This window comes from Sminthopsis crassicaudata, chromosome 3 (genome assembly GCF_048593235.1).
Source record: "Sminthopsis crassicaudata isolate SCR6 chromosome 3, ASM4859323v1, whole genome shotgun sequence".
NCBI lineage: Eukaryota > Metazoa > Chordata > Mammalia > Dasyuromorphia > Dasyuridae > Sminthopsis > Sminthopsis crassicaudata.
The window spans coordinates 568,889,435-568,911,953 of record NC_133619.1 but is presented as its reverse complement, the minus strand read 5'-3'; the positions used below and the strand labels follow the sequence as shown (position 1 = coordinate 568,911,953).

Sequence of the window (22,519 nt, the reverse complement as noted above, 5' to 3'; positions counted from 1 at the left end):
TCCCTTCCACCTTTCATCCCCTAATGTTCAAATGAAAATAATTTACCTATGCACAAAAATAATTCAGCTCTTAAATCTTTTGTTTAGGCTTTACTTTCTTAGCTTAATTCATTCAACTAATATGACTACCAATTTTTATGAATGTCATGTGACACTGTTGACTTATATTGAGTTTATAGCCACCCAAAACTTAAAATCTTTTTCATATGAACTATATGGTCTAATAATATTTGGCACAGCAGATAGAGAATATTCTGATCTTTACTAATTATAAGACTATGGGCAAGTAGTAGTAACCTTTTTTTGGCCTGTTTCCTCATCTATGAAATGGAATAAAATATTCATCATATATATATAAAATATAGAATGTTGTGAGGCTCAAGTGAGATAATATATATAAAATGCACTTCACAAATTATAAAACATTATACTTACCCTCATTAAATTTCATTTTATTAGACTTGGCCTGTCATTTCAGCCTACTGAAACCCCCTTAGATTCCATCTGTGCAATTTGGATTAGTTATCCTTTCAACTTTCATTCAGTCTGCCAATCTGATAAGTGGGTCACCAATGTCTTCCTCTAAATCACTGACAAAAGTGTTGAACAGCACAAAGTCAAAAATAGGTTTCTGGGTCACTTCAGTAGTAAATTTTTTTTTTTTTCAAATCATTATCAGCTCACTAGTATTTAAATCTAGTCAATAAACCAATACTAAATTCAGTTAACTGTGTCATCAACTAGCTCACAGCTCTCCATTTTGCTTCTTAGATTAGTTGCTCCAATTCATAGCACCATCAACAATGCATTCATGTGCTTATTTTTCTAGAATTATCATTTCCAAAAACTGTCATTTTCTCTTTTGGAGTAATTTTTGCTAATCTGATGGATGTAAAATGGAACCTAATTGATTTAATTTTAATTTCCCTAATTACAATTAATGTTTAGCATTTTTTTTCTAATCACTAGGGATATAAAGCTTGGATTTCTTCCTTTGAGAGTTATGTTTATATTCTTCGACCATTTAGCTACTGGGAAATGGCTCTTCATATATATTTAAAAATAAGACCTTCATTAAATAAATTGCTACAAACATTTTCTCCAATTAACTATTTCCTTTCTAATTTTAATTATATTAAATTTGCTTGTACAAAACTTTTAAAAATTTATATAATCAAAACTGTTTTATCTTTGATGATACTCTCTAGTCCTTGTTTTTTCTGTATTTTAAAAATATTTTGACACATTTTCCCTTTTTATCTCTAATACTACTTTCTAACCACATTCCTGACAAACACAGTCAGGGAAAATAATTCAACATTTTGGTCATATCTGAAAATGTACAAATCATTCTTGATTTCCTTTACATTATTGTCATTATTGCGTAATTTGTTTTCTTGGTTATGTTCATTGTACTCTGAATGAACTCACAAATCTTACTAAATTTTTCTGAATATGTCATATTATTCCTTACAATGAAATAATATACCATTATATCCATGTACCGCAATTTGTTAAACCATAAATATATAAGTAAAATAAGAGTTAAATAGATATGAGTAGTTCTTTCCATTATCATTGTCCCATCTATCCAAGTGATGGTCTTAACTTGTTTTAATCTTCTAGCTCTTGGGGTAGCTAAGAAAGCTGTTTGACATACTTAACATTTATCATAGCTTTGGGTCATTCTGAGTTTTAATCCTTCTGATGCTTCTTTAGAATTGTGTCACTCTTCTCTTTTTATGCTCAATTAACAATCCTTGATTCTGTTGTCTTGTTAATGCATTTTTGAAATCTAAATTGATCAGTAAATTTTCTGTGCATCATTCTCCATGACACTGATAAGCACATTTTTGGTGTCCACATCTTCCTGTGGATATGTTAGGTGGATTCTATAATGTAATTAGATATTTTTCTTTTAAAACCAGATTGTTTTGGGAGAAATTAGATGATTCAGTATATAGAGCACCAGCCTTGAAGTCAGGAGGACTGAGTTCAAATATGACCTCAGACACTTAATGCTTCCTAGCTATGTGACTCTGGGCAAGTCACTTAACCCCATTTGCCTTAGGGGGGGAAATTTTTTTTTAAAGATCCATGATTAACACAATCAGATCCTTTTCTTTTTATGGCTCAGATTTTTGTGTTTTTTTTTCCTTAGGTTTCTTTCCTTGAAATCTTAGTACTTTAGCTTCTGAAATTTCAGAAAAATACAAATATAACCAACATATTTTCATCAAATCTACAGAAACACGTGTCACTTTATTACATGATCCAGCAAGGGAGTTCAATTAAGAGGGAACACTTATCTGAATTGCATACCGGATGATGCTCTACCTGAACTATCAATTTAAGATTGGTAAATTACTTCCTTGGTTCATGCACAGGGTGGCCCTTTCTTAGATGTCTACAATAACCCTACAGGTCAGTAATGGATACAGTGTACAAAGGCCCACACCTCCTTTGCCAGGTCTATATTGTTGTAATACCAAAACAGCCTTGATCAGCCATTCATTAGGGAAATAATGAAATACTGCTGAAAGTATTAAGATATTTACCATCTATTCTTAATCCAGAGCCCCCTAAATTGGATTTTACTTTTACAGGTCACTTTTCAATGCCTTTAAGAGATTCTGAAGCCTATTTGCACATTATATTAATTCTGTGAGGTCATTGTACAAAAAATAAAGTGAAAATGAACTATACTAAAGTTTCTATGGAGATAGGTAACTACCATACAGCCACATTTTGTTCTAATTTTGGTCTATCTGGTCTAAAATAATAATTAAATAAAATATTACCATTAGTATGAGAACGGGCAAGACAATTGACTACCTTAAGACTCTACTTCTATGCAGAGCTAAATCCCTTTCCCTGATCAACACTCCTTATATGTACTATGTCCTAGCCCCCATTGTAGCGTAAACACCTTGAGAGAATGAATTCATTTATCCCATAGTCTAGCACAGTACATATACATATCCACCACTTGAGCTTTTTTATTTCTTCATTTATTCCAACAATGTAGTAGCCCTCCTCCCATCTACCTCTGAGCACTTTGTGTGTGAAAGGAAGTAATATACTCACAATCTCTCATTGTCATGAAGAGGGCAATAAGGGTAGAAGACTTTTATTCCCAAAGGATCATAGACCAAAAAGAAAAAAAAAAACAAAACATAGGAAAGATGTCTTTCATTTTTCACTGCAAGCGCCTGATTCCGAGGTGAATAGGATTTGATGGTCTTAGATACTCTGGATTTTTTAAAATTTCTTTTTAAACATTTTAGTTTTAATTGATATCTTTTCTATTACCTTAATTTCTGAATATATTTCCCCCCCCCTTCTTTCCCAATGAATCATATTTTACATATTTTAAAAACATAAAAAGGTAGGGGAAAATGAAAGTCAGCAATACTAACCAATATATCTACTAGTATATGCAATGTTACATATCTATGGTCTCTTGCTTCTGCAAAGAAGGATGTGAGTTTTTCCACCTTTTCTTAGAAGATAACGCTTTGTATATAATGGTCATTATAATATTGTAATCAATTTTTGTTGCTGCTTTTCTGCTTACATTGTTGTAGTATACATAATTTTCCTGGCAATACTCAACTCTACATCACTTCATATACCTTTCCATGCTTTTCAGTTTTCTTTTGGAACAGCAATATTATGCTCAACTTATTTGCCATAATTTGATCCTTTCTCCGATAGACATCTATGTGATTTCCAGCCCAGTTACCATAAAAACTGTTATGATTTTTTTATCTATCTTTATATAATCATCTTGTGCTTAGCAGATTAGTGATTCAAAAAGTGAGGACATTTTTCAGTCACTTTTTAATGAGCATAATTGCACATTTCATTTCAGAATGTTAGACCAGCAGTATATTAGTATCCTCATCTTTCTACAGAAATAAGATTTTTATCTCACCATCTCTGCTCTTGATCAGAGACTCTCCATGTTGAATTACTTCTGGTCTGCAAAAATCATAGTGTGGTTTCAGGGGACCTAGAGTCAGGAAGATTTGAGTTTAGACCTAGTCTTACAAGTGGTGTGACCCTAGGAAAATCATTTGACCTCTCAATTTGAGTTTCCTCATCTGTAAAATAGGAATTCCCATTAATTCTAGCATCTTCTTTGAATGTCCTTTATATGTAGTCAAATCCATGCCAGTACCCACTCATCCACCCCTCCCCCCCACAAGGGATTTGTGAAATGAATACATTTGAAATATCTGTAAAGTGTTTTTGAAATTTTCAAGCACTATATAAATGATATTCTTGCCTCTTAGAACAAAAAAAAAAAAAAGTAGCTCAGTAGCTACTTTTCTGTTACAGTCTGAGTATTTTCATTTTTGGTGGTGTATCTCAAAATTTCTACTTTGTTTTATGGAAAAGTCCTAGGCTCTTAAAATCTCCATGAATTTGAAAAAGGGCAAATGCTAAGAATACATAATTTTAAAATTCCTTAAAATTCTAGTAACACTTGTTAGTGGTAAACATTAAAAATGCAGTTGTAAAATCTTACTTGAGACCCATCTAAAGGACATTCAGAAATAACAAAGGCAGCACAGTGAAATGGAAAGAACATTGGTTCTGGCATCAGAAGGCACGGGTTCAAAGCTGGATTCTAAGGCAAGTTACCTAATCACTGTAGACTTTAGTTTCATTTATAAAATATAGCTAGGTGGCCAGGGGATAGGGCTCCAGGCCTGGAATCAGGAAACCTGAATTCAAATGAAACTTTAGACATTTAGTATTTTATTATAAGTCACTGAACCATTGCCTGCCTCAGTTGCCCTATCTGTAAAATGGGGATTATAATAGCATCATCTCCTAAGGTTATTTTAAGGCTCAAGTGAGAATATTTGTTCTTAGAGCCTGGAATTTTGTAGGTACTATATAAATGCTAGCTATCGGTATTATAAGTTTCTTCCAGCTCTAAATTTTATGACAATGACTTCTCTTTTGAATAACACAAGGTAAAAACATTTAACTGTTGCAAAGATCTCAAAATGAGTTAAAAGTTTGAGTAAATTTAAGTCTCATAATGTGTTTTATATCTTGTCTGTTTCTACTTATCCTAAGCAGAAATAATGACATTATGAGAAAGTTCCAGAAACTGATTTAAAAGATTAGCAGTAAGAAAAACAAATGAGGATTCATCCTTCCATCTCTGTTTGCTGAAAGGGTGAAATGAACATACACAAGTTATATGTCCTGAATCTCCTTAAAAAAAAAAAAAAGAAAAAAGAAAAAGGCAGTCAGGGTAACCTGGCCTTTGTTTTATCTTTTGTCTCCATTTTCTCCACAAGCTCTCGGGATCTATGATTCCTGTAGAAGAGTTACTTCCTCTCATTCAGCTGCAAGATTTTTGACATGGGTATCCTTGCATTTAGTACATTTTCAGTGGATTATATAGATGAAGCAACTTAAATCTCCCCCAAAAAAGCACAAAAACATTTTTATAGCCTAATTTCTTTTACACGATGAAAAAAAGTTCATTATTCAAGAGAAAATGCTGTAAAGCAGGAATGACACTGGAATACCTAGGGGCAACTGCCAGACATCAGTATTTCACACCCTCAAGCCTTCTGTCCTACACCCACCCACCCCCACCAATTGGACCAAAGCTGTAGGAAAGAGGGGAGATCTGTCAAAGTAGTAGGGGAGTCCTAACTATAAGGAGGAGTGCTTAGTGCCCACTGCTGGATACAGAGTTCTGAGTGGGCAGATATGGGAATAATTAGCCAGGATACAGGGCACATAGTAACAAGCTGGAGTCATCTCATACCAGCTTGTGAGAACTGATTGCTAAATTTTCAGTGTGAGCATTTACACCTCAGAACTTAGCAAATGCTACAAATCAGGAATTGAATAATTTGTCTAGACTTATATGATGTAGAAAATGTTATTTATGCCAGTTAAAAAGTGAGTCATGGGTCCATTTCCCTCTCTTTCCTCTGCACCCCCTCTCACACCCATTCTAACTGGTTATTAAACCTTTACCGTCACACCTCTGCAGACCCTTAGCAGAAGAGACAGCAGCAGTTTTGCTCTCCCCAGAATCTCAGAATTGTGGCCCTTTGACATTTCCCCAGAACTTGAACAGATCACTTCTGCAAGGGTAAGGGTCTTGAGTCATGTATACCAGGAGAAGGGCATGGATACCAGGTTCAGCTCACATAAAGTCCAAAATGAAGTCTCCCGCCACAATTCTGTGAGCTAACTACTCCTGCCCAGGTGGTCAGTTTATAGTAACACTACCGTTAAAGTACCAAGTCTTTTAAGTTGTAGGAGACAACTTTTGTCTCCCAGTGACTTGCTTACAAGGAATGATAAAAAAGACATCAGGGGCATGTCTGGTGGGAAAATAGTATTTGCATTTCCAACTCTGTCAGGTAATGTATGAACTTATTTACAAGTGTCATTTCATCTCCACAAGCACTCTGAGAAGTAGGTGCTCTTATCCCCATTTTACAGAAGGGACTTAAGCCCAGCAAGCCCTAACTGTTCCGGTTGTAAAAGGATAGGGATAACAGCTTGAGCGTTGCATTATAGTCACAACATATTGTTGCGCCTGACCTTCATGTCCCCATAGAGGGTTTTGTTGGCAGAGAGGCCATTTCCTTTTACACATGAGGAAACAGGCAGACAGCATGGATTTGATTTGCCCAGGGTCACAAAGTTTGTGTTTAAGTACACATTTGAATTTGGGTCCTGTGACTCCAGGCCCTGCACTTTTTCAGATGCACCACCTAATAATTATTAAGAAGACACAGATGATCTTGGAGGATTTAAGAATATGGGGGCAATAATCATCCAATGGAAATGGAGAAGATGAATGGTAATCTGTACTGATAAGAATAACTACACTAATGATTTCAATATTTAATATTGATCTATAAATATTGAAATATGTTCCTCAGTTCATTTGTCTTTTTTGGTTCCTTCTCAAACTACCTCTATCATAAAAGACAAACTAGTGTAATGAAAAATCATTGTACTTGGCAATCAAAAGACCTGGATTCGAATTCTGATTCTGTCATTAGCCTGACTATGGGAAAGTCAGTTTGCTTTTCTGAGTCTCCCTCAATTGGGAGGAAGGCTCTCTTAAAATTATAGGGTGTTATGTAAATATAAACCATTATAAGTGATCCACAAAATCTACATTGGAAGGGCATACCCTTCCAAATACCCATTAGAAGGGTAGGAGCCATGTTTACAACAAAAGGAATTCTCTGTCAGTTTGGAACATGAAGCTCATTTTGGAATCATAAAATTTTCAAGCTAGAAATAGAACAATGAAAAGGATAATAACTTGGAGTCAGAGGACCCGAGTTCAAACTTTTATCTTTTCTTACCACATGGTTGACCTTGAGCATTTCATCTTTCTAGGCCTGTTCCCTTATCTATAAAAGCAAAGATGGAAGAGATACCTCTTCTAGCCTCTGTTAAATATGATCCTGGAGTCTTAGAGGTCTACTTCAGCGGTTTCAAGCTCAAGCTACTTGTTTGTTTTAATTTATTTGCAACACTTCTATTTATTGCAGGTGGGGTAGTTCTCTGAAGGCAAGTCTTGTGGTGCTATGTTACATTGCACATGTGTATGATGATGTGATTTCAGATTACTGGAGGAAAAAAAATCTGAGGAAAAATATCACAGGCATCCAGAAAGAACTATCAAGGAATCACAGCCGGATCACACAGAATACAAGCAGCTTCTACCATAAAATGAGAAAGCTTGGAATCTGGCATTTCAAAAATGCAAGAGATAGGTTTAAACCCAGAATTTACTTTGTAAATATAATCCAGAGCAATTTAAATAAATGGGAGAGGCCTTTTTAAGCATTTCTGATGAAAAAGTCCAGTTTCAAGTAGAATGTTGAGATAACAAGCTTAAGTCCAAAGTCCAGAAAGTATATTTAATTAAGCAATTGGATCTAAATGACAGTGTTAACATTCTGACAGCTGGAATGGAAATAAATGCCCCTTTAAAACACATCAAAGAATATTAAGAGTTAAAAGACAAAAACTCATCCTGGCAGTGAATTGATTCTATTATAAGGGTTCTAAAAGGGGAAAATGGGAAAGGAAGGTAAAAGGACCACATTAGTATAGCAAGGAGGAAGGAATGGAAATTGGAAATAAGAATAGTAATGAGGTGAGGGCAGTGGGCATCAGTTGAACCTCTGAGAAAAGATTGCATACTTGAAAAGCTTGATTTTTCCAGAAATAATTAAACTTAACAGAGAAACAAGGTACAGGATCGAGGTTAATACTGGGGGAAAAAATGGTCAAAAGCAAGAGACTCCTGATTCATGATGGGACCAAAAGGGATACAGCGTAAAACTAAAATAGATGCCCCTGCTAAGCCACTAACTTAAAAAAACCCTCCACATTATGTTGTATTACATATTTATTTTGTTCAATATTTCCCAATTACATTTTAATCTGGTTCAGATGGCTAGGGAGTTTAGTAGCCATTTGTAGTCCATAGGTCACAAATTTGACACCTCTGCCTTATATTTCCTTTTATTCAGTTGGAGAATGGCTGAACAAATTGTGGCATATGAATTTAATGGACTATTATTTTGTAAGAAATGACACAAGGCATAATTTCAATGAATTCCAAAGTGCAGAGTGAAGTGAGGAGAGCCAGGAGAACAATTTAAACAAGGACAGAAACACTACCAAGGTATAAAACTTTGAAAGACTTCTTTAAGAACTATCTCCAGAACACTGTGAAGAAGTATGGTGATGGACTTGAGTATAAACTTTAAAAAAAATGGCATTGCATAGATTTGTTTGCTTGACTCCATTGGTTACAGGATACTTCCTTTCCTCTTTTACTGGCTAATGTGTGGTAGTGGTGGGAAGTTTATGGGGATAGAGGCTTAGCAATAGTGATGCTACCCAGAAGGCTTTTTTAACTTTTTAAATGTAAAGAAAAAGTTGAAGAGCACAGATAAGGGGAATTTTGAAAATTTAAAGTTTATCACACACACACAAAGCAAGAAGATTCATGGTTTCATATAAATCCCCCTTTTTTTGTGTTCTGCTGTGTATGGAAATGATTTTGTTAAGGTCAGAATTTTTTTTTTTTTTTTTAATTAAAAAGGATTAGACTAATTCTTTGTCTCAGAGGGATGAATCAGGCCCAATGAGAATTTTATAAAACAAGATTTTGGGTCCATTTAAAAATTTCCTAGCAATTAGAATTATCTGAAAGTAGAACAGATTATCTCGGGAGGTAGTAGTGAGTTCTCACAGCAAAAGCTAGAAGACTGGTTGAAAATTTGATAGGGTTTCTTAATCAGATATGATTTGAATTAAATGACCAGGGTCTCTTTCAATTTTGAGGTTCTTTGATTCTTATGTCAAGTCCAAAAGCTATGAATGAAGCTCTTATATATGTTTATCTCAATTCATTACTTAAACCTTAAGGTAATTTATAATGGTTCTTGTTGGCTTTGCAGATAAGTCTAATTCATCAGGTCATAACTAGCTATTTTCCTAATTGATAATACCATTTAAATCAAGGATCAATTTTTAGAGATGTACTAGCCATTGATATGATCCATAAGCCCTCATCAGTTTTAGGGCTCTGAAGATTCTACCACTTAGCTTTTCTCTAAAACCATAGTCACTGTGACTGGAAAGGAGAATGTATCTCAAAATATCAATCCCACTCTTATTTCACTATTACAATCTTATACCACTGGAATTTTTCAAAATGTCCTCTTCTCACAATCTACTCTCCATTCCCACCCCCCTTCTTCCCCACTGCTCCCTTTAAGGTATTACCAGCAAGGGTTCATTGACACAAGACTGGGATTAAGAATGGGATAAAGGATGGGTCAGATAGGCTTGGAACACTGAATAAACAAGAGGAAGAAAAGTGACTGAAATGGGATAGAGCACTGAAAATCTTTGCCTGGGTCCCTCTTTATGCTATATGTTTTTTGAAGCAGTTCTCATCTTGTTCACTCTGACCTCTTTTACCAATGTGCTGACATTTTTTTTGCATCTCTTATTCTGTAGTTCTTAACATTGACGGTTTTAAGGGAGAAGGGACAGGCTTCTTTTGAGGATGGGGAAACATTGACATATGGCTTCTATGATTCCAAACTCTAGAATTTGGATTCTGGATTCTAAGCTCATAGTATATTATAATGCAAATTCACAATGAAAAAGCCCTTATTATCTACATACAATTTTTTAGCCATTTCTCAGAATGCTCTCCATATTGCCTATATTCTGCACTGGGTTATGAAGAAAAAGTGTTGTTAATCTCAAACTATATAAATGAGCTTTTATTCTAATAAAATTGAATTTCTTGCCATTTCCTAATGTCATTCAATACTTTCCTAACTGGGCTTTTGCTCACATCCTAGCTCACTTCTGAGACTAATTCTATCTCTTAGGTCTATCCTGAAATTTTTCAGGCCTCAAGTCAGGAGCCTCCTCTGCCATGAAACTTTCCCTGATATATCCCTTTTGAGAAATGGTCTAGACTCAACCTCTCCTTTCTGCTAATAGTCACATTCATTTGTATTAGTTATTTGTAGTTTCATCTTCCCTATTAGAGTCTAAGGTCCATGAGGGAAAGTATTTCATTTTTGTACAGTTCTCATTCAGAATGGCAAAATACATATGTAGGTGCTCCACAATTGGTTAAGGAGCTTCATGTTAGAGGAACAAAATAGTTGAGGGCAAATCTTAGGTTAAAAAAAAAAGTTTTAGTCAAGCTTCTATTTAAATATAAAAAGAGATGCCCCAAAGATTATTTTGAAATTTTAATCCACCTCTAGTGATATTGCTGGAAAACTCTACTTCGTTTCTCAATAGCAAGAATTTTGACTTGTATATACAAAATTCCCCCCTTCAAGTTTTAAAAATGTCAACAGTCACTAAATGCAAGGGTAGATTTCCTTATAAGGGACTTTGATTAAGGGTTTTTCTATGAACCGAGGAAAATATCTCTGGAGACTTTTAGGGCAGCCGTTACTATGTGGGGACGAGAAACGGGGCACCTTCGGCTGGGTTCCTCACAGTATCTGGGGCAAGTTTGTCCGTAAAGCATTCTCAGCAAGGTATGGGCCCAACGCCGGCCAACAGATAAACAAGGCAACGCACTGGTGCAGGTCGCTCTGAAATGCAGCTCGGCCATTACGTGCGGCCCTCACCTATCCGCTTCCCTCTGGGGAAGGAGGCCCAGGGTTGGCGAGGCCAGGCCTTGGCACCGATCCCCACAGGGATGTTTACCACACACAATAGGGTGAGAGTCTACGGGAATCAAACTCCGAGAGCCTTCCCGATGGGGCCAGGCCCCACCACGCCGGGCGACCTCCCCGACGCCTCACGGGAGCTCCGGCTCCATCCGGGTGTCTAGTACCCTCGACGGGCACGGGGTGCCTGAAGAGAAAGAGCAGGGCTCGGGGCGGAGACTTAAAGCTAGTCACAAACAAGCCCTAAGATCCCCTCCCCCAGGCCCGGGATCCGCCAGCGGCTGGGGCCCGGCCCTGGGGAGCCTGACTCCTCCCGCGACAGCGGCCGCCGCGGCGGCCCTGCCCCCCTTCCCTAAGTGCCTGCCCGCTCGGCTTCACACACACCCTTCCCCCCTCCCCCCAGTCACTCGCCTCCCAGGCCCCGGGCTGCTCTCAGTCACCTCAGAGAAGGGGGAGGGGGTGAGGGAGGTTCAGCCCAACCTCCATTTTCTCCCGACCCCCATCACCTCCACCAGCCAAGGAGAGAGGCCGTCTGGCCCCGCCGCGCAGGCTCAAAGGCCCGGCCAGCCCCAGCGCGCCGCCCCTCCCCCACCCGGCTGCCCCTCCCCGCCCCTTCCCGGAGCCTGCCCGAAGCCCGCCTCCGCGCCTGCCCACCAGCCCGCTTGCTCTCTCGCTAGCTCTCGCGCGCACCCGGGCGCCTGGCCTCCGCGCGTGCTCAATAACTGTCCCCCGAGCAGACCGTCCCACTTCCCCCGCCCCTCCGCTGTTTGAATATTCTAATGAGGGAACACTCTATAGCCTATAGGAGAGCGGGGCGGCCTGTCACATGGCACGGGGACGTGTCAGGGGGGCGGAGCCCGAGCAGCCCCTGCCCGAGTTAAAACCGGAGTGTGAGAGAGAAAAGCGCTTCAGTAGCGAGAGGGGCCGAGAAAGTGGTGACACCGCCGGGGAGCGGGGGGAGTCCCTGAAACTTCTCCCAACAGCCCCAGGGCCAATTTCCCCCCCTCAGCCCAACCCCCTCTTCGCCAGCTCCCGAGTCCCCACTCCCAGCGCCGGGGGTGGGGTGGGGAGCCAGGCCCGTCTCCCGCTGGGACACACACAGGGGCCGGGAGCGGGGACGGGACCCCGAGGCGGGTGGACGGACGGACGGACAGGCAGGCAGGCGGACAGACAGACGGCCGGGCGCCCGGCCCAGCGGGCAGGCAGGCAGGAGGAGGAGGTGGGGGTCCTGTGGGGCAGCCAGGGGCGAGGGGAGTTTCCTCTTAACTATCAAGGGGAGAAACTCCCCTCAGCCGGAGGAGAGACCCCGACCGTGTTTTCCTCCCGGGGGCCGCGCTCCCCCGCCCCACGTAGCAGCGGCCGCCGCTACCGCCGCCTCCACCTCCACCAGCTCCACCACCACCATCTCCTCTTCCTCCACCACCTCGGGCCCCGGTGTCCCTGGCCAGCACTATGCCCATCTTACTGTTCCTGATAGACACGTCCGCCTCTATGAACCAGCGCAGCCATCTGGGCACCACCTACCTGGACACGGCCAAAGGCGCGGTAGAGACCTTCATGAAGGTACCGACTGACCGAGCCCGGTGGCAAACACGGCCGGGGCGGACTCGGGGAGCGGACGAGGAAAGGGTGGGGGGGTAGCGAGGGTGTGGGGGAGACCCGGCTGCGGGAACAGCCAGGCGTGGGGACCCCCCTTCCGCCACCCCCGCGGGCGAGCGGGCGGGCGCTGGGGATCTGGGGTCGGGCGGGGGGCTCCGGGTGCAGATGGGAGGCGGGGGGGGGGAGGACTGGGTGGACCCTGCGTGTGTGCTGTACGGTGGGGAACGGTGGGGAACGGGGGTGCTCGGTTTGCCCGCGATGATGCCTTGTAACCCAGGCTATGTGCTTTCCTCTGCCCGCCCTGTTCTCTCCCTCTTCCCCCCCCTTCCTCGCAGCTCCGTGCCCGGGATCCAGCCAGCCGAGGAGACAGGTATATGCTGGTCACTTTCGAAGAGCCTCCCTATGCTATCAAGGTAAGAGCTCCCGCCCTCCCTCCTTCCCTCTCTCCTCCGCTCTCCGCCCGAGCCTTGCGTTGCCTTCCCTTCCTTGCTTTCCCTTCCTTATTCCTTCCTCTCTCCCTGCTCCCCCTCCCCCCTCCCCATTCACCCTTCATTATGCTCCCCTCCCCCATCCGCCGTGGCTTCGGGCCCTTTTCCCCGTCGTTTTTTCTTGCCGTCTCTCGGCCCCCGCCCCCGCCCCCCCCTGCCCTCGATACTTCTGGGGCCGAGAGACGAGGAGCGGCCGCGACCGCGGCCTTCTGCACGGCGCCCGGATCGGGCTGCCCGCGGCGGCGGCGGCGGCACTGCTAGCAACATGGCCGACATTTCCCCCAGTGTGGTGTGAGCAGCAGCGGCAGCAAGGCACTGTGGGGGATATTTATTCAAGTTAGAGAAGTGACAGCGGCGGCGGCAGCAGCAGCAACTCGAGCTCAAGTTTTGCATTAAAGGGAAATGGGGTCTCGAGCTGCTCCTAGGAACCTGCGTGTCCGCTCGGATCCTCGTCGGGCCGCTGCGGGGCCCGGGAGAGGAGCGCGGGGTCCGCTCTTTCTGCGGAAGTTTAAGGGGAGAGACCGAGTGAGCGCCTTGGGCTTTCTGATATAGGAGCCGCTGCGCCCCTAAATGAATGCCCCGGGGGCTTGGTCAGGCCTTTCCGGAGGGGATTTGGGCTTTGCTGCCGTCTCCAGCCACAGCCCCACGAAGCATCCCTTAGAGGCCTGCGGACCTGGGGGGGTTCTGCCGGCTTGTCCCCAGCGCCGTGCCGGGTGCTCTGCCCGGAAGCGCGGTGTGCAGCGCAGCCGCCCGCGTGGACCTGCCTGCCTTTAATAGTTGGGAAATAAACACTTTTGCATTTTTCTTTTCAGGCTGGATGGAAAGAAAACCACGCCACGTTTATGAATGAACTGAAAAACCTTCAAGCTGAAGGACTTACGACTCTTGGCCAATCCCTAAGGACAGCTTTTGATTTATTAAATTTAAATAGATTAGTAACTGGCATAGACAACTATGGGCAGGTAGGTTCAATACTAAAGTGGGGAAACTAGTTCATTTTCCTAATTTCTGGACAAACAGTTCCAGTAAAAAACTTTTCATAATATAAAATTTAAAAATGTGCCTACTTTCAAAACAGATTTAACTTGGCGGGGGAAACATGCACATGTTAGAGGCATCCTAAGAATAGTTTTGTCCCCTCATGTTGTTATTGAAAAAGCATTTGTTTTCTGAACTTCACCTCTTTATATAATAAGCTGACATTTTCCTACCCTGATATAGTTTAAGAATACCAAAATTCATTTGTGATTAAGAGAAGGAAAAAAATCCTAATGTCCTCTGCTTTACTGTAGTGCTCCACTGTGATCATGTGTGCAACTGTTGGACTGACTTTGAGCCACAGGCATTATTAGGTGCTTAGGAGCTTTCTACATTGTTAGTCAATAAAAATAAAAAAAAAAAAATAGGGAAATTGACCTCTCCTACACCAGTGCTTATCCATTCTCTGTATGTTACTTGTCTGAAGGGTAAGAAAAGTACACTCTCATCTAAGTGCAGACATTTCAAACAATTTCTTGACTACATTAGGATTTCTAAACTTGAAGGATCCAGAATTGGCTTCCACTGATTTTAATGTTAGGTCCAGAGGACAAAGGCTTTTGCTCTGAGCTGCTGCTTCTATTTTTTTTTTTTTTTAATTCACCCCTTTGGGTTTCTCTGAAAGTTATGAAGAACCCTTAACCCCTAAGTCCCTGTATTACAGCTGCTGCTCATCAATTTGAGGATCAGACAAGACCTCTTTTGGAGCCTGGCAACACCATTCTCTAATCAGCGATGGTTCGATGGAGTAATCAAGTTGCTCTGTTAAAACATTCCATGAGACTGCTGGCCTGAGAAATAAAATATATGCCAAAGACCCAAGAGGTTCACTTGTTACCTGGAAGTGCATGCCACTCCTCCTACAGGGATCTATTATAGTTAACATCTGCCCTTGCCCTCCTGTGCTTCCATGAACTATGACTAGTTAGGACTGTTCTCTCCCACTTTGTTTACAAACTCTACTTATAGGAGGAACATAGCTGAATTTCAGTATATTTTTTGGTAACCTGATAGGGAAAAGTAATAGGCATTTTTCATAAGGCTGCTGTGCTAATTGAAAAGAGCAATCTCAAAATGAAATTTGAGAACATAACCTTCAACATAATATGCCTTTTCAGAATCCTCTCTTTAGATGCATTGGAGTTGTCCTCTCTTTTTATAAATATCTGTTTTACACTAGTCTCTGCTCCCTACCCCAGTTAACTCTTTTTTTGGCTAAGAAATTTTTAAGTTTGGCATTGATTGATGCTATGAGAGGACAATGAATTTTTTTGTGCCCTATTAATATGGTAATATATAACATAACAGAGCAAGGACTCAAAATTCATTTAGTTGAATATATCACCCTATTACATGTTTGAAGTTGTTGGCTTTTGAAAAACTATCAGATCCCTTATTCATCACATTTCAAGTGAATAACCTATTTGAATATTTAATTTCTTAGATATAAGAAATAGACTAATTTCTATCTTGCTATTTCCAGATAGACTATGGAAAGCATTAGCATTTAAACTCAAACTTGATAAAAGTTTTTGGAGTATGATGGTATTTCTGTATTTGATATAGCTAGGATAGCTTGAGGTGAAGTGAATTTTATCATGTCTGAATTTTGTAGGAATATAAGTCATTTATGTAGTTGAGTTTTACAGTTTTAGTCCTATTTTGAAGAATAAGCATGAATTCAAGAGTACTAGTGTCTTACATATTCAAGATAACTTTCTCTTGATGTGATAGTTAGCTTAGCCTCTTGATGGCTTTGCCACTCTATCATAAGCTTTAGTAGGTCTTAACAGGTGTGGGAAGCTTTTAAGTATTGGCCAAATTATGGACAATATGTTCAATTTTCAGAAGCCAACCTTAAGTTTAGAGAGCCATTAAATGTTGAACTCAAAAGATAAAACTGATTAAGGCATGTGATTTATGGAGAGTATCTTGTCTCCCTGTTGAAATGGATTCTAGAGTTTTGAGTAGATTCAAGTAGTTTATATAAAGGCTTTTATACTGGACATTCAAGTAGCTGGAAAAAAAAGCTTTTTAAATGAAAACTTCCGTAATTGTCAATTTTAGAAAATAATGAAGTAAATAAGTTGCCTCCTCAAAAGATTTTCCTCGGGTAAATTTAATTTCTAGGCTAGAATAAGTTTCTAGTTTCCTTTTTTGGCTGGGTACCTTTGGTATGCCTCAAGTCAAGTAGGCCCATGAAAATTCTGAGGGACCACTGTCAGCTATGGAGAAATTAAGATTTCTGGAGCTCTAGCAAACCTAAAGCTAGGCAGCAGGTGTGTAACTAGTCTTAACTAGCTAAAATATGGGAAAATATAAGTAAACAGAGTTCTTAAGATGGTAGATGAAATCTACTATGAAACATTTTTACTTTTCTCCAAAACTGGTTATATAAATTAATAGGATTTTGAGCTAGAAGATCTTTGGGATCATCTTTTTTCAAGCTTATTTTACAAAATAAGCTGCCTGTGTGGCCTTAGGCAGTAAGGGACAATACCAGAATTCTTAATGTCTTCGGATAACAACTAGTGCTTGTATATATGCACATATTGCATATATTGAAGCAAAACTATGCTGTGTTTTTGTGATTTGAATCAAATAACTGTTGCAAATCTTTTTTTCCACCATTACCCATTTTACCTTATTGAAAGTGTTGATTAGTTGTAAAAGTAGAACATCTTTTGTGGTGTTGATCATTGGCAGAATCTATAGGCACATATTGTGGAATTGAAACTTTTAAGGAAACGTGGAATATTTCTTATTAATTCCTGAAATACTTCTGGCCAATCCTCTACAGATTATGTACTAAGCACCACTACCATCCACAGTTGAACATACTTTATAAGAAAAAAAGTGCTCCATCAATCAAATGAATATGTTTTTCAGTTCAGATAAGATTTTCCAAATGTGAAACTACAGCTATAACCACATTTTTGTTAGTTACTTATAGCAGCATCTTAATTGAAAGTATAATGAGGGCAGCTAGTTGGTTCAGTGAATAGAGCACCAGCCCTAAAGTTCGGAGGATCAGAGTTCAAATCCAGTCTCAGTACTTCTAGCTGTGTGACCTTGGGCAAGTCACTTAACTTTGTCTCAGAAAGAAAAAAGTAATGACACTGCATATGTACTTAAACCATCTTTTTGAGATCAATTTTAAACTAAAATATTTTTTTAAAAATGCTTTCAAAGGATATACTTTATATACTCCCATTAAAGATCTGAATCTGCCCTAAAATATGGGAAGCTGACATGTTTAAAACTTAAAAGGTCCAAGTTAAAATGAACTTTAATCCTTAATTTTCCTAGTGTCATTTGTTAGTGAAACATTTAAAAAAGTTGCTAAACTATATTAGCTTGACATTTTTTATTTTGAAGTTATTCTCATCAGAAACTTTCTACCCTAATTTGCTTTCTTTTCTCATTCCTTTAACTAGAAAAAATAGTTTGTGTAGCAAGTATAATTTCCCTGCTTAATTAACTATTACAGTATTAATGCTTGTCTTTTATTCATTAGCTAATGTAGTGGATAGACACTCTGGTCAGCTTTGAAATTTGGAAGATCCAGATTCAAATTTTACCCCTAATGCAAACTGTGGGCAAATATTTTAACCTTATAATCCATCCAAGGAACTCTTAAATCTCTCTATCTCCCTTTCTCCCATTCTTTCTGCCACTCTGTATCTGTCATGTATATATACACACAAACACATAAAAATTAAAAAAGCATCATTGGTGGAGTTGTCACTGTAGAAATCACAGGATTATTGAAAAAAATCAATGAGCTTTGATAGACCTGTTTTTATATAAGTTGATTACAATTTTGCCTATTTCTTGTAATTGTTAGATATTTAAATTTAGGTGAAACTAGATTATTCAGGCTCTTCCTTTTAAGTTAGTCATTTGAAAGAAAAAAAATACGTGGATATGTGCCTGATGTATTCAATGTCTAAAAAGTCTTAGTTTTTATTTCAATATTTTTCCTTTTGAAATGATAGAATTTAGAATACTGAAATAGAAGAATCTTTAGGTGGAATTACTTCATTGAATATTTTATTCTCCTGTTTGGTTTAAAAATCCATTTATATGATGTATAATTTTATCTTTAAACATGAAATTGAACTTTAATGTAACTTCCACTTTTGAAGTTCTGAAACCCTGCATTTATGCTGCAGCCTTTTTCTTCCTTCATATAGTCACATGAATTTTCTCCAGAAGTGATTTTTTGGATCTAGAATGTGGGTTTTCTTGCTACTAGTAGTTTAGTATAATGAGAACACACTGTCTTTATAAAAGGGCTTTGGAGGTTGTATTTTTGTCCCAACTTTCAATGATTTATGTGACTTTAGCCAAGATACTTAATTAACCCTTGTGTTTCTCAATTTCATCCACTATAAAATGGAAATGATGTTGCCTGCTCTACTTACCTCATGCGTTTATTATGAGAACCGTGAAAGAATCAGGATTTATTTCAGAGTATAAAATGCTAGATGTAAGGCAGGGTCCTGGATTTAGAGGTGGACTAGTCCAACTCCTTCATCTCACATATATATATAAAAAATAGAGAGAAATTAAAGCTCAACCAGAAGTGAGGAGAGAATACTTTGGCAAGTAGCTGAGCTGGAATTTTTCCCAATTCTTAAATCTCTTTCACTCCTACCTTCCTTTCCTGTCTCCCTCTCTCCCCTCCCTCTCTCTCCCCCTTTCCCTCTATCTCTTTCCCTCCTTCAATCCCCTCCCTCTCTCCCACCCTCTTTCTCCTTTCCTCTTTCTTTCTCCTTTTCCTCCTTCCCCTCTCCCCCCCTTTTCCTTTCTGACATAACTTGGGTCATTAAGATAAAGCATAGAGCAATTCTAGAGAACACGAACTAGTGGAAACTTTATTGCTACCAAATTTAGTTCCATTGCTACTCAAAAGTAGAAATCATTGGTTATTTTTACAAGTGATTTTGTTTACTGGTTGTCTGATTTTCTGTTTAAATTTATAAAGAGAAACAATGAACATGTTCTGGTTTGTGTAATGGAAATGTGAATTGTGTGAAAGCACAAATTTTCACCAAATTTCTGTGCAGTGTAGCCAAAACAACATGACCAAAAAAGTTTGTCACAACAACAACAAAAAGTTTGGTTTATTAAGAGAGTGTGTGTGTGTGTGTGTGTGTGTGTGTGTGTGTATGAATGTTTAGAGAGAGAAATGGTATCTTTTTTTCTTTTCTAAGGTGCATATGTTGAGATAAACCCCTTTGTTTTATAGATTATTAATGGATTTCTTACTTCAGGAGGGGCCCCTCAAGCACTTTTTAACAACACATTGTTTAAAATGAAGTACACCTGTAACAAACACAGCCACTGGGTCTGTGATACTAGACTTATTTAGAAGTTCATTCCTGTCCAACTCTTTTTTTTTTTAATTAATTTTATAATTATACATTTTTTTGACAGTATATATGTATGAGTAATTTTTTTTATAACATTATCCCTTGTATTCATTTTTCCAGATTTTCCCTCCCTCTCTACTCCCTCCCCTAGATGACAAGCAGTCTCATACATTTTACATGTGTTCCTGTCCAACTCTTGGTGACAGTATGGACCATAGCATGCCAGTATTGTCTGTGGGATTTTCTTTGTAAAGATAGTGAAATGGTTTACCATTTCCTTCTCCATTACTATTTCCTACTCTGAACAATACCAAGGGAAGAGAAGTTATGCATGTATTAGATACTTTTAAGTGTTTAAAATTCAAGCTTAAAGGTCAAATGTTAAATTTGAATGAAAGTAAAAGGAAAATTCTGAAACATTTTTTGGAGGAAAAAAGGTGTGATAAAAGTAGATAAAATCACTTGGTATAATTTTTATTTTTTGAGCTAATCAAAGTTTTTGTACACTGTGCCTTGTAATTTTGATCTCTATAGTTTAAAATTTTCAAGATATTGAATTACCTTGATTTTGAAATACTGGCCTGATTTGGGGGAGAGAGGGCAGGAAACAAATGTTCAGGCCATCTAATGTTGTTATTGCCCATTGATAATGAAGCAATAATACCAAAATTTAAAAGTTTCATATATTACTGAAAAACAGTATAATTCTTTATGAATTCTTATGAATTCTTAGAATTTGAGAATTACAATTTGAGATCATTCAGCCTTTTATAACCAGAGACATTAGCCCAGAGGTAGTGAATTTCTTAGTTTAAGACTTGTTGATTTTAGGTAAATTATAATGAAAGGCACCATTACATTTGTCATCACTTTCTATTGTAGTATAAGACATTTTCGTTGGAAAAGAACTACTCATCTTTTTGTTTTAATTAACCATCTGGCCTGATTTATTAAATTATAAGTAATTTAACTGTAATAGTACTAGCAATTAAGTTTTTTTAAAAACAAAGTAACATTCAGCAGAATCTCCCCCCCCCCCCCCATTTTGGTTAAATTTTTTCAGTGATGGTCTAGTTGAGGTGATTATTACTATTTTGGTTTTTAAGTTGTATAGATGCTCAAGTTATATTTTAAATATTTTTAGAGAGCTTTTACATTTGAAGGCATAATGTGATAAATTTTTTTTTTTCAAAGTTTGGGAGTTAACATCCCTGTATTTCAATTGAAGCTGAAACTGACAAGCTTAACTTTCCCAATGTCATACATTAAATATAACAACTGGATTTGAATGACAAATCAAGGAGTTATTTAATTTGATTTAAAAAAAAAAAGCCAAACCATATCCCTACTATATTAAGAAATGATAACTATAGATTACGATGGTATTAGAACATAATGGTTTTTGTGTTTTGACCTCAGAAGATAGCTTCCTTCATAGTATGCTAGATTTTATCACTGAAAAGCTAAATTGGAAGTGATTTCATGGATATTATTGAATTTGTAGTAGGACTTATAGAAGATAGCATAAATGTGAAAATTAGCCTCTTTAGGATGTTTTTGTATAGTCTCAGAAGAGTCTAGATCTTTTGCCATATTAATTATATGTATTCAGATCATAGATAGAATTTAGGCAAGAGTGTTTAATTGTATGACTCTAAACTTCTTTGCAAGTTTAAAATTCATGTAATACTGAAATGTTACCAGTGAAGTCTCCAAGAGATTTCCATCTTGAGGCATCATTGTTGGGATCCATTTTGAGTTTGATAAGCCTTACGTTCCAAGATGTAATTAATTTGATTGCTAGAAAAATTTGAGTTCGTCAAAGATTTGTTGTTACAGTTATATAGCTTTAAAAATCTTTTTAATCCTATAGCAAATATAAAGACATTCCAGATATGATTTTGTACATTAAAGAAGTCTCTAGTGCAGCAAGAATATAGTAGTTGCTTTTCCTGTTGCTTCTGTAAAACGAAGTATTTGCTTTATTATAAATTTACCACCTTAGCTGTGTATCAAATTTATATATATTTCAAAAATTTAAAAATTATTTAAATGGATTATTTTAAATTATCAAAAGATGCTTTTGTTGAGTGGATCTGTACCAGACTTCTTGAGGTAAAAAATTATTTCAAAGATGAACATAAAGGTTCCTTAAATTATTGGGGAAGTCCATATGAGATATAAAAAGTTTTTCTGATCTTCCTTGTAAGAAATTTGGAAATTAAAAGAAGTCTGTGTATGTGAGAAACAACTATTTTGGAAATTGTTCTACTAACTGATAAGCCATGTAACTAATGAATTATTAGCAATACCTGACTAATCAATGAGGAGGAGGAAAAGAAATTTTTTTTTTTTTTTTTTTTTTTTTTTTTTTTTTTTGTGAAAGTCTTGAATTTAGGAATCAAACCATGTCTAAGATTGAAAACTAGTTGTGAGATTCTTTTTTTTTTTTTTTTTTTTTTTTTTAAAATCAAAAATAAACTGTAGTTTACTTTTCTCTTTTCCTAGATGATGGAGATTCCTTAGAAATAGTTGATACTGCCTATAGTTAAACTAGCTTATAGGTGTAATTGAAATTTGATTTCTTAAGAGTACTCTTTAGATTGTTTAGTTTGCAAAATGTTAAGCATGTGAAGTGTATTTATAAATCTTGATTAAAGCCTCTTAACTAAACTTGATTTTGAAGTAGTTGTTTTCCATCTACAGAATACTTTGTCAGTTTTAGAACCATTTTATGTATGTTGCATTGGACCTTTCACATACATATATATATATATAT

At 38.3% G+C, this 22,519-nt stretch overlaps 1 protein-coding gene across 5 annotated transcripts in view; it reads left to right on the top strand.

Moving 5' to 3' along the window:
* Nucleotides 1-12,133: 12,133 nt before the first annotated feature.
* INTS6 (integrator complex subunit 6) overlaps nucleotides 12,134-22,519 on the top strand; it is a 78,714-nt gene continuing 68,328 nt past the window's right edge. For 3 of the 5 annotated variants that reach the window (XR_012488453.1, XM_074304783.1, XM_074304787.1), the window contains exons 1-3: nucleotides 12,134-12,800; nucleotides 13,172-13,249; nucleotides 14,137-14,286. Coding sequence is in view for 4 of the 5 variants with exons in the window: in XM_074304783.1 (XP_074160884.1) it covers nucleotides 12,690-12,800; nucleotides 13,172-13,249; nucleotides 14,137-14,286 (339 nt within the window). In the remaining variant the exon portion in view is untranslated. Of the gene's footprint in view, nucleotides 12,801-13,171; nucleotides 13,250-14,136; nucleotides 14,287-15,026; nucleotides 16,369-19,860; nucleotides 22,097-22,519 lie in introns of those variants that run through there. The other 2 variants (XM_074304785.1, XM_074304786.1) reach the window with 2 other exon arrangements.